The 11,305-nt window shown below is 49.4% G+C and overlaps 1 protein-coding gene across 1 annotated transcript; it reads right to left on the reverse strand.

The window, feature by feature from the left end:
* Positions 1 to 549: 549 nt before the first annotated feature.
* On the reverse strand, positions 550 to 1,777 carry GAS1 (growth arrest specific 1). The gene has a single exon (XM_079996155.1). The coding sequence runs from the start codon at positions 1,646 to 1,648 to the stop codon at positions 698 to 700; it is 951 nt and encodes a 316-aa protein (XP_079852281.1). The 5' UTR covers positions 1,649 to 1,777; the 3' UTR covers positions 550 to 697.
* Positions 1,778 to 11,305: the final 9,528 nt, after the last annotated feature.

Below are 11,305 nucleotides of genomic sequence, written 5' to 3' on the forward strand. Positions count from 1 at the left end.
TTAGGAAGCTGCAACTGGTAGTGATTTGTACACAGGGGAGAAAGGACTGCACAATCTTTGTATATGACAGGTATATTCAGGTTGCTTCATACAGCCCCGCAGGCGGAAAAATGCCACGAGTAAAACATCTGTAAGGCTGCACGCTTATTTGGACATGCACAGAAGGCTTGGAACCAAAAGTAACAAATAGCACAATTCAGGGGTCTGGTGTACAAGCAGTGGCTAAACGTTTGCCAAAAAAGGATTCGGATTCAATGGCCTTATCCCTTTCAAATATAATTTTAGAAGTGGGAGGGGGAGAATGCCCAGATGAGGACAGAAGGAAGGAGTGACCACAGCGCAAAGAAACCATAACATCCAGCCCAGCATCTGTTCCAACTAGTCAGGCAAGGCAACAGGGCCCAGTGAGGACACGGCGGGGATCCCCATCCAAACCCAAGGCATACTGGAGGTGCAGAATAAGGCACACCGCTTGAATACAAGGCTGGGGGGGGAGAGAGAGGAGAGAGGCCCATCTGCCTGGGGCGAGTTCAGAGTCCCCGGTCTCTGCAGGGCCGCTGCTGGGGCTGAGGCTCTCCTTTCTCCGTGCCCAAGCCCCGTCCTCCCGGAGCCAGGGCCCTGGGGCGAGCGCAGGCTCCTTCCCTCCCTCCCTCTCCTCGACCCGGCCCGGCCTCCTCGAGCGCCGGGCTGGAAATGGCTACGAGAGCAGCAGCAGCAGCAGCAAAATGGAGGCCGTGGCGCCCAGCGTCCAGGGAGCCGCGCGCGGCGGGCAGCCGTCCTTGGGCTTCCTGGGCGAGGCGGCTTCGGAGCCGGCTCCGGCCACGGCCGCCACGTCGTCCAGCTCGTCCCTTCCTCGGGGCGCCAGCTCTTCGTCGTACTCCTCTTCCCAGTAGTCGTCCATGGCGCCGTCGGAGGCGCCGCTGCTGCCGGGCCCCCCGGCGTCGGCGCCGAAGCAGAGGCGCGCCATGTTCTCCTTGACGGACTCGCAGATGGGCCGCTCGAGGCCGTCGCACACGCAGTCGTTGAGCAGCAGCGCCTTGGGCACGGCCAGCATGTCCTCGATGACGGCGCGGCAGTCCTCGGTGCAGCGCACGCCGTTGAAGACCTTCCCGCAGTAGGTCATGTAGCGGCCCAGCGCCGCGCTGCAGCGGCTGTCCCAGTCGCAGCGCCGACGCGCCTCCGTGCAGCCGATCACGCCGCCCGCCCCGACGCCGCCGCCTGTTCCACCTCCTCCTCCTCCTCCGCTGGTCCGAGGCAGGCAGGGCTCGATGGCGCGCTTGGTGGCGCGGCAGTTCTCGTCCTGGTCGCAGTCGCAGTCCTCCAGCGCCGGACCCCGCCTGGTGTGGTTGAGCTGGATGAGCGCCGAGATGCAGTGGCTCGGGCACCGCCGCCTACTGGACGGCGAGGCAGCCGCTGCAGCAGCGCCCGCGCCGTCCCCCGCCGCCATCAGCACCGGCGCGCACGCCTCGGCGTACTGGTTGTACGCGTAGCTGCAGTCGGGCTCCTCCTGGCACTGAAGCATCGCCTGCCAGCAGATCAAGCGCCGGCCGGCAGCCCCCGGCGGAGGGGCAGCGGCGAGCAGCAGCAGCAGCAGCAGCCCCAGCCGCAGCGCTGCTGCTCCTCCTCCTGGCCGGGCTGCTGCCACCATCGCGGGCGGCGGCCGGACAATCGCGGGCGGGAGGCGGCCGACGAGGGCGAGCGGGAGGCGCTGGGGGTGGGGTCGCAGCCGCCGGTGGGAAAGTTGGCCGAAGTCCTGCGCGCTGTGGGCATGAGGGTCCCGCTCATCAATCCATCCGCGCGGCGCCCCGGCTCGGCCTGCGATCCCTCCGTCGGCGGAGAAGCGGCGCCTTTTCTTGCCGCCGCCGCCGCCGCGCGCAGCAGCCTCCGCCCCCTCCTGCCGGGCTGGCGAGGCCGCGAGGCGGTCAGTGGAGCCGGGGGCTGCGGGGCCGGGGGCTCCCTGCTGAGCTCATGCCGCCGCCGCCGCCGCCTCCTCGCTCCCGCCGATCTTCTTTCTTCGCTCTCAGCGCTCGGCGGGCAGCATCGCCGGGCATGCCAGGTCCGCTGGGGCAGCCGCCGCCGGTGCGCGCCGCGAGCCTCCTTCCTCGCCCGGCCAGCGGGAGGCTGCACAAGAAAGAGCCGCCCGGCTCGCGCTTCCTCACTCCGGGATGATGATGCGGCGGCTGCTGCTGCTGCTGCTGCTGCTGCCGCCGATCCCCGCGAGCCGTTTCTCTCCGGCGGATCCTTCTGCGGAGCTGTTTTCTTTCGCGAGGCTTTAAATACAAAAGTGCCCTCCAAGCTGCCGCCGCCGCCGCCGCAGCAGCAGCAGCAACGTGCTCTGATCAGCCCTCATTATGCATGCATGGAAAAGCAAACAAACAAAAAAAAATTAGCAACGCTTCTTCTCCTTTTACACATCCCCGCCTCCGCCCGAGCTCCCTGGCTGGCTCGCTCCTTCTCCTTTTCTCCACTTTTTCTTTCCCCCTCCCGTCGCTCGGCCCCTTTTCCTCGCTCTGCGACTTGCTATTGGTCCGGGCTGTTGTTGAAACTCCCCCCCCTCCTTTCTTTTACGATCTGCTGGAGAAAGGGGGGGGGGAGGGTGCGGGGCGGGGGGCTAGTGGGCAGCTCACATTCAAAGCTTGAAAGGAAAGGCTTAAAGAGATTGACAGCAGCCCCCGAGGAGCCCCTCCTCCCATTGAGGAGCCTTCTCCAGGCAGCTTAACTTGCAGCGCTCGCAAAGCAGAAAGCAGAAACTTTGCAGTTGTTTGCAGCGGGCAGAAAGGGCTGCTGCTCGATTGACGGTTTTGTTTTGTTTCGCTGGCGGGTTTCTTAGGCAGAACGTGGCTCTGAAAAGTTTCTCCGTGTGGTGGAACCTTGAACCGAACTGAAGGGTTAAAAGGCTCTTCATCATAAATAGGTACACACTTGTTTATTTATACTGGAGAGCTTCCGAAAAGGTGGATCAGTGGCTTCCCTGTGAGTTGCTTGGTTGGGAACTTGGAGACAGAAGTGAGTCCTCATAGGATCAGGGATCACACTCGCTCTTAAATCCTCTTGACAGAGAGGGAACTTTTCCCTCAAACTTTCACTTAAGACAAGATCCTGGAATTCCACGACCAGAGCATCTGTGGGAGAACCCTTGCCTTCTGCTCCAACTCATTCAAAACACGAATTTGCATTAAAGTTAAGCTTTTGCATATGAATTCCATGGGATGAAGCACATGGATTTAGAGGCAGGGGCAGAAGAAGGGATTCCACATGTAGATTAACTTGAAACATGTTAAACATTTGTAACCAGGATAACTGTAAAGTTTTGAAAGTGTCTTTCTTAGGGTGAAAAACAGTAACAATTCCTTGAAATCTGTGACAATGCTGAGAAGGAAATAAACCCAGCCACTCATGTCTCTTGCTTGGCATTCGTTGCCACCTAGAAAAGTCAAAGGAAAAAAAATTAACCCAAGGGATTAAAAACTTTGGCATCAAGAGTGTCGTGCACACAGCCACAGTTGTTTTGTTTTTAGTTTAGTGCTACCTTAGTTTCAGAGTTTCACAGTCGTTTGGCCACCAGGGGCATCAGTGTCTACGGCCTGTCAAAGACGGACAATTCTTTCTCTAGGAGACTGGGGCTCCATCTGTCATAAAAATCAAGACTAAAGCTATTTTCCAGAACCAAAAGGAGCTTGGATTTGTGAGATAAATGTTGTCTTAAAATCTCACATTATTATGGAAGTGCCCAACAATTAGGAGTCAATCTGACAATCTTTTTTGAAGCATTTCCCAGCAAGCATGTGGTTCTGCATCTGTTTTTACACTCAGGAGATGATTAACAGTTTAGAAACTTAAGACTCTGGTCTCTTTCACACAAATTCCCTCTTGTGTAGGAAATAGTGTAAAACTTACACAACCATCTCCCTTGTTTATATGCTGCAGCACATAATTACATTGCACATATGAGTATAGTTGTGCCATCCTTACACACGATGATGGATGTGTGGTGTTCCTTTATATCTTGCTCTTCCTCCAATGACTTCAGAAGGCACACATACTTCTGCCCCTCCCCATTTTATCACCACAACAACCCTGTGAGGTAGGTTAGGATGAAAGATAGTGACTGGTCCAAGGCCACCCAGCCACCTCTCTGGCTAGTGGGGGCAGCCAGGCATTGAACCAGCTTCTTTGTGTCCCAAGTCCAGCATTCTTAACTTGCCATTCCACACTTGCTCTGGATTCCCATCATTATTCCTCAGACTCAAGGTGAGTTTTGTGGTTTGGTGGGGCTTTTAAATCAGGTCTCCTCAGTTCCAGCCCAACACACCAACCACAACACCAGTGGTCCCCAGACTTTTTACTTTCATGGACCTCTTGAAAATCACTAATGGTCTTGGTCGACCACTTAATGACTTTTCTGCCTGATGTAGCAAATGCACTGTGCTAGATGCTGTTTGATCTATCTGCTGTGCCAGACACTTACCGTAGATTTGAAAAGGACTTGGATCTTTGCAATTGTCCTTCACAGGATGGAAGCTAGGAGATGATCTGTGCATGCATGTTAATCACTTGATGGCTGCAATGTCAAGTAGTGTATGAATGGATGGGCCTGGCTTTGAACAAAAGCGCCTTCCCTGCACCATTTCTGGGCAGAAAAGCTGAGAATACTCCAGACAGCTGGAAATTCTCTAACAGATTAAACTGTTTCTGGTGCAATGAGACACTGTGATGGGTGCCAGAGCACACGGAAATGCCATTTACCTTCCCACCGCAGTGGTACCTATTTATCTACTTGTGCTGGTGTACTTTCGAACTGCTAGGTTGGCAGGAGCTGGGAGGTCACCCCATCACAGCAATTCAAACTGCTGACCTTCAGCAAGTCCAAAAGGCTCAGTGGTTTAGACCACAGCGTCACCCGCGTCCCAACTGACTAATGAAGGCCAGCATCTAGAGACCCAGTGCAGCCTCTGAGATTTATATATCTCATACTTCTGTAGAGTGTGAGAATCCAGCAGGTGAGTGGCTATCTTCAAAACACATTTCTACTCTGATTGGTTGTCCTCTTTCAGAGGTAGGTGTCTGTGTATGTGGATATGCTGCCATCACCGTTGAGAAAGGAAGGTTTATTTTCTCCTTGAATATGAAAATACAAATTCCAGAGAGCAGCATATAAATGCTTACACAAACGGTCTTTAAAGCTCTTCCCAGTCTGTGGGTCTTTTGTCTTCCTAATATATCATATTTGCTTGCTTGGCTGCCTCCTTAAAAATGGGATTGTTATTTATATGAAATGTAAGTATTACGGAGGGTATTTACCCCATGTATGGTAAACATAGAGATATTGCTCAATTCTTTACTGGATCACTGCTTTATAAACCCTTTCCCAATATAAACTGCAAACTGGACCACACATGTTGCTAAAACAAAGCTACAAACAGAAGAGGAGTCAAATACCCCTTTATTTTTGACTTTACTAACTCTAAGGGTGATTGCTAAGCCAGGGGAGACAAACCTGTGGCCTTCTGGAAGATATTGGACTCCAGTGCCCCTCAGCCTCAAGGATGATAGGGTTTCTAGTTCAGCAATATTTGGAGGTTCACAGGTTCCCCAACCCTGTGTTAAACAAATACATGGATATCTGTTAATCCATCTACATGGGAGATTTTGCATAACCAAAGAGAAGTGTTAGCCACACACACACATTGTTTATATGTACCAGACATTGCAGATAGCATTATTATGGGAGTTATTTCTTTGTGTTCGCAGACAGCTTTGTATATGCAGATTGTTCTATTGGATTGTTCTATGCTGTTCTCTAGATCAAGCTTCCTTTTGTGGCTACCAGAGCCACATTGAAAATCTAGAAGTGCTAAAATAAAAAATAAAAATCTAGAAGTGCTGAACTTCCCAGGATGCTGCAGGTAAGTTAACCCAGGCTGGACTCACCTTTAGGTGGGTTTCATGGCTGCCACCAAAACCAAGCACCACACCTCCTTCCTTCATGCTTGATGTGCTATCATTGTCCTGTTGACTTGTTGAATTTCCTTGTCACCCACTCTGCCCTTGGCTCCTGCTTGTGGGTGGGGAAATTCAAAGCATGGGGATTTAGAATAACCAACTGTTGGACACGAGGGCGAGAAAATCTAATAGGCACTGTCCCATCCCAACTAGATGGCAAGTGTGAAAGAAAGCAGTTGGAGATGTGGTTTTTGTCCCCCTGCTGTGGTGCTCTTGAAAAGTTCTTATGTGATGGTTTGTCTTTTTGGAAGGATTAGTTGATTTTTATCTTTGTTTTTGGCTACTGTGAGTGTCTTCCCTCATGGAAAGGCTGGACAGAAGTATTATAAGAAATGTTGGGTTGGGTCAAGACTTGAGTTAGATCATCACTTGCTAATCGCAAACCATATACAGGGCAGTAGGGCTGGGTGTGGCTTGAAGACTGAAGAGGGGAGGAGATAAACCCCACCTGCTCCTCCCATGTCCTGGCACACAGCCTCGGCGGAGTCCCAAAAGTGGCTTTTTGCTCTTCCTATGGTTCCACTTCAAGCATGCTCCCATCCAAGCCTCTTTTGAGGCCAGGCGGTGGAGTGATAAAATAGTGAACATTTGGCTCCTGAAACAAATAATTCTGTTTCTGTGCCACAAGATTAGGATGGTCATGTCCTCTACAGAAGACTGTCCTCTATTTACAGGGCTATCAAAGGGCAGTCCTGTGTTTGAAGGTGGCCTTTATTTGAAGGGCTGTCTGGTCCAAGTCTGGTTGAAAGATAAAATTCCATAAGAAAGGAAAACAGAGACCTTGAAGTTCCTGATCTTCAGCACCAGGGCAGCAGACCAAGTGGGCATGTAGCTCTCCTGATCACTGTCTTCCCCACTATGGTGATGTGTATATATTTGCATTTAAACAGATACATTAGCATATATACACGTTATACAAATTGGTGACCCCCCCCCCTTTTCGGCAAGTCAAAAGTGGCCATCCTAAGCATGATGCTTTAAATATGTAAAACAAACATAACTACAATGTTTTTATGCTTGCAGAACCTTTGACTGCTTCATAACTCTGTTTTAAAAGGATTTCTGCTTTAGATTTCTTTTTTAAAAAATATTATAGTAGAGAGAGTAATCTCAAACTGCCTGTAATGAATGTATGGGGGTTGCTTGTGCGTACGTCGCCACCACACCTGGCTAGGTAGCCTGGTTAAACCTTTCCTGACTGGACAGCCCTTCACTTCGTGGCTGTTCAGTCGCTAGCAGAATCCGTCAGTGGGCGTTTCTTAAACTTCTTCCAGCACAAAAGCTCTTTGACGCCAAGTCTACGCCTACTTTCCCTGCACAGAAGTCTTCTGCGCAGGGTGGGTGTGGGCAGAGGAGGACCTGTGCTCTCCCCGCTGGTCTCCAGCGAAGAGTCCTGGGGACCCCTCTCCGATTCCCTCCACCGCCCCCCTTTATCCCTGGTGTTACGCTGATTTCCTTCCCCAGCCGATGAGTTTCCTCTCTCCCTGCTTGGCCCTTCTCCGGCATCGCTTGGGAGCCCTGCCTCCACTTCTGGCTCCGATGTCAGTTCCCTGACACTGCTCCACCACGAAAGGGACACCTAGATTCTGTTTAGGTTTTCAAAGAGCAAAGTCCAGGGCCTTGACTTGCACACAGCAAATATACAAGTTTAAGGGAAACTGTCATAAAGAGATTTAGACAGCCCACAGCAAATTACTGTCTAGATAACAATCTGTTTATAGATGGTCATGCAAATGGCCACATTTTTTGTGGTATTATTGCATGGGTTTTCTGAGCAGCACCTTTTGTAACATTTGCATCAGGGTGCTGCTCCCTTACCTGCGTAGACAATGAGCAGAGAACTGTTCCCTGGTTTGGCTGAGGTTTGGTAATTGCTTGCTATTAAAAAGCCAAAATGTCTGGGAAGAAACTGTGGTGGAAGGAAGCCTTAGGGGGCTTGGCACTCCCTGCAGGAAGGTGGGTACGAGCTTGGCACATAAATAAATCTTTCACTGGGTAACATTTCAAGTGGTTGGAATGCTTGTCAGGGAAGCATGTAAGGTTCTGGCTTGGAGAGGAATTCTAAGAGGAATTCCCTGGAGGGTCTGTTCCGTCCCTCCCGTGGAGCTTTGAAAGAAGCTACACACTTGAAATGGATTTGCACAGTTGGACACACAAATCTAATAACAGGAGCATAACCTCTGGAGAGTATCTTCCAGGAATCAAGCCCTATTTTCCCCACCCCAAAATCAACTGAGTCAAGTTCCTCTGCAGGTTTAGCTGTGAACAGAATCACGCGATAGTTCATTTTAAACTTGGGACCCTTTTTAAAAAATGCCTATTTCCAGTTTTATCAGCTTTAGTTTTTTTATGAAATGATAATCGTCAGAAAACATACACTGCAGCTGTTAGAATATGACAAGATCTCATATTCTGTATAATCTTTCAGACATCAGAAGAGAAAAGCTTTCCAGTCATAAGATGTTGCCATTTTTTTTGCAGAAATGAAGAGATTGATAACCATTCCTAAACCTGAGTTACCCATATTAGTCTGTACGTATTGAAGCTCCAGTTTTCTGGAGGAGAATTATTTATCTATCAATTGCACAATATTATCTACGCTTTAGTTCATATGCTTTCCTCTGCCATGATGTATGTAAGATTAAGCGTGAACCGGGCACTGCATACAAATATTAGATTACACTTCACAGTCTGTTTTCCATCTCCTCTGCCATGATTGGGCCAGTTTGAACAAATGTCTGGAAGTAAGAAAGATCCAGCCCAATCCCATGACTGCTCAGTTCAGCCATGCTCCATGCAAACTTGGACACTTAATGGAAGATCTCCCCCTTCCTTAGGCTGAATACCTTAGCTGATTTCCACTAGTCTGGATTAGGCCACCGATTTCCACCTGATGGTTTTGAAGGTTTTCACCATGCCACGCCTGCAAGCCTTTTGAATATGCTTGTGTTTCTAATGCTATTGTTTTGTTTGTTGGATTTTTTTTTTTGGGGGGGAGAGATCTTGAGGCACCTTTAACTGTAGTTGTGGAAGAGGGCAATAAAGAACCACAAGGTGATTTTCTTTAAAGAGCACGGTAAGAAATTTTTGCCAAAGTTTGATTTCACCACAGATCTACAACATACTCTCTGGTTTTCAAAATGTTGCTGATGGATAAAAGTGTTATTCCACTCATTAAGGAGGGCAAGGAAGCTGTTAAACAGTATTGATATGAGCAAATCAGCCATGTATACAATGCTTTATAAGAGCAAGAGTTACCTGAAATGTAGCTGAGCAGTGCACATTTTGTTCGGATGCCTGTGAATGGTTTAAATATACCCCTTGTAAAATGCTTCGGCTCCAGAGCCAAAGGGCACTGCATTGAAAAGGATATGCTGTCCTCCAAGGTGAAATACTCTGAATGGTTGTTTGATTCATAAAATCATGCCTAAAGCAATACCGTCTTTAGCCTGTTATATATATTGCATTTCATGAGTGGACTCTCAAATTGAATTCACTGCCATCATTTTGTACCAGAGAACATCTTGAAAAAATCAAGCGGCAAATAATGACTGGTTTTTTAAAGGTCAAAAGAAATTGAAGAAAGAGTGAGAGAAGGGAGAAAGGGAAAAAAACTCAGAAAAGAACATCTTTGGGGAGGGGGAAATCTTCAGGAAGCTGTGAATATTTATTTACTGATATCATCTTTAGAGCCCGAGGGTATTTCCAGGCACAGGCTGCTACAGTTTTCAATAATAATAATAATAATAATAATAATAATAAAGTTTTCAAAACTGGGTTTCATTTCTTATATTTCATACGAAACAGCCTGAGTTCTTTATCTTTTGTGAAACTTTGTGCTTTTTGACCTTCATTATTTTAAGAATGGCAGAGGGATAACCATTGCATAACTTCACACATACTAATTGTACCATTCTAGAAAGAAGAAGAAGAGAAGAAGAGTTTGGATTTGATATCCCGCTTTATCACTGCCCGAAGGAGTCTCAAAGCGGCTAACAGTCTCCTTTCCCTTCCTCCCCCACAACAAACACTCTGTGAGGTGAGTGGGGCTGGGAGACTTCAAAGAAGTGTGATGTTGGGATTCAGAACTTACTGGGTTAATTGTGTTCTGAGTTGTGCCTCCCATTCTGACGTTTTGGAAGGAGGGAGGAGCTCTACTTGTTGTTCTCTCTGTGTCTCTGAGAGAGAAGGACGCCATGAATGCTAGCAGTCCAGGAGGAGCTGAGAAATGCTGAGCTGTAAATATTTGCTGCAATAAAGAACTGTTGAATTTGGACATACACAGTGCTTGGTGTGTTTGGATCTGAAGCAGACTGCAACAGTTTTGATCCGCTGTGTTTTTACTCTGCAAGGCGAAACCGGAGAAGAAGAAGGTCTGCACGGCTTGGCTGGGAAGCGTGCCGGACCGCATTATGCTGGGGCTAATTGGGGCCATAAAGTAATTAGCCAGCCAGTGCCAATTAAGATCTTATCAGATTTCGTCACAGGTTATGGAGGACCTAATTACCGCTAATAAAACTGTTGCTGTAAGTCTGCCGGTGAGCTTTGAAGTCAGCTTTGAAGAGCTGGGAGGACGCTAGACGAAGCGGAGGTCTGCGTTCTGTGTTTTGCCTGCTGCCAAGAGGCAAGAGTTGCTGAGAGGCAGAGAGCTGGGAAAGCAGCTGAGGAATCGGGTGCCGGAGAGCTGACTGGTGATGCGTGAGTACAGCTGGGGCCCCGGGGAAGAGGAGAGAATGGCAGACAGCCAGGTCCTTGAGGACGTTCCGCTTGAAAAGCTCACTTTAAGAAGTTGGGCAACCTGGTCCAGAAGAGTAAGGGGTTGGTTTCTGGTTACTGGGCTTTGGGATGTAAGCCAGAAAGAGCCACTTCCCCTGACAGACATTGCAGGCTTTGAGGCTGCGTTGCCTGAAGAAAGCCAGCAGAGAATGCAAAGAGAGCTTGCTATGCTAAAGGCATGCGTACATGCATCGCTTTTGCCCAGTTTGGAGGGCGTAAAGTCAGCAAGGGCTGCCTGGGAGGTGCTGAGAAGTTTGTGTGAAACTTCAGCAGGAGGCCGGAGCCCTGAAGAAGTCATGAGGAGCCTAGAAATGGCTGTAGCCCCAGTCCCTGAGGTGCAAGTCGGGGGGGCTGAGAATTCCAAAGGCAAGTTTCAAAAGTTTTCCACTGTGAGTGCTGAAGTGAAACGCAGTTTCAGCGAGGGCAGGGCTGGCACAGAGTGCTCTTCCGGAAGAAGGGGGGCCAGGCCAGCTGAAAGGAGCCCTGGGCAGTATTTTTCCACTGGGGATAGTCGTCAGCCTAAGTC

Source organism: Podarcis cretensis (genome assembly GCF_951804945.1).
Source record: "Podarcis cretensis genome assembly, chromosome: 11".
NCBI classification, from domain to species: Eukaryota; Metazoa; Chordata; class Lepidosauria; order Squamata; family Lacertidae; genus Podarcis; species Podarcis cretensis.

Bases quoted from the DNA above. Each gene is read 5' to 3' on its own strand.
- GAS1 (XM_079996155.1), bottom strand. From the start codon at position 1,648: ATGGTGGCAGCAGCCCGGCCAGGAGGAGGAGCAGCAGCGCTGCGGCTG.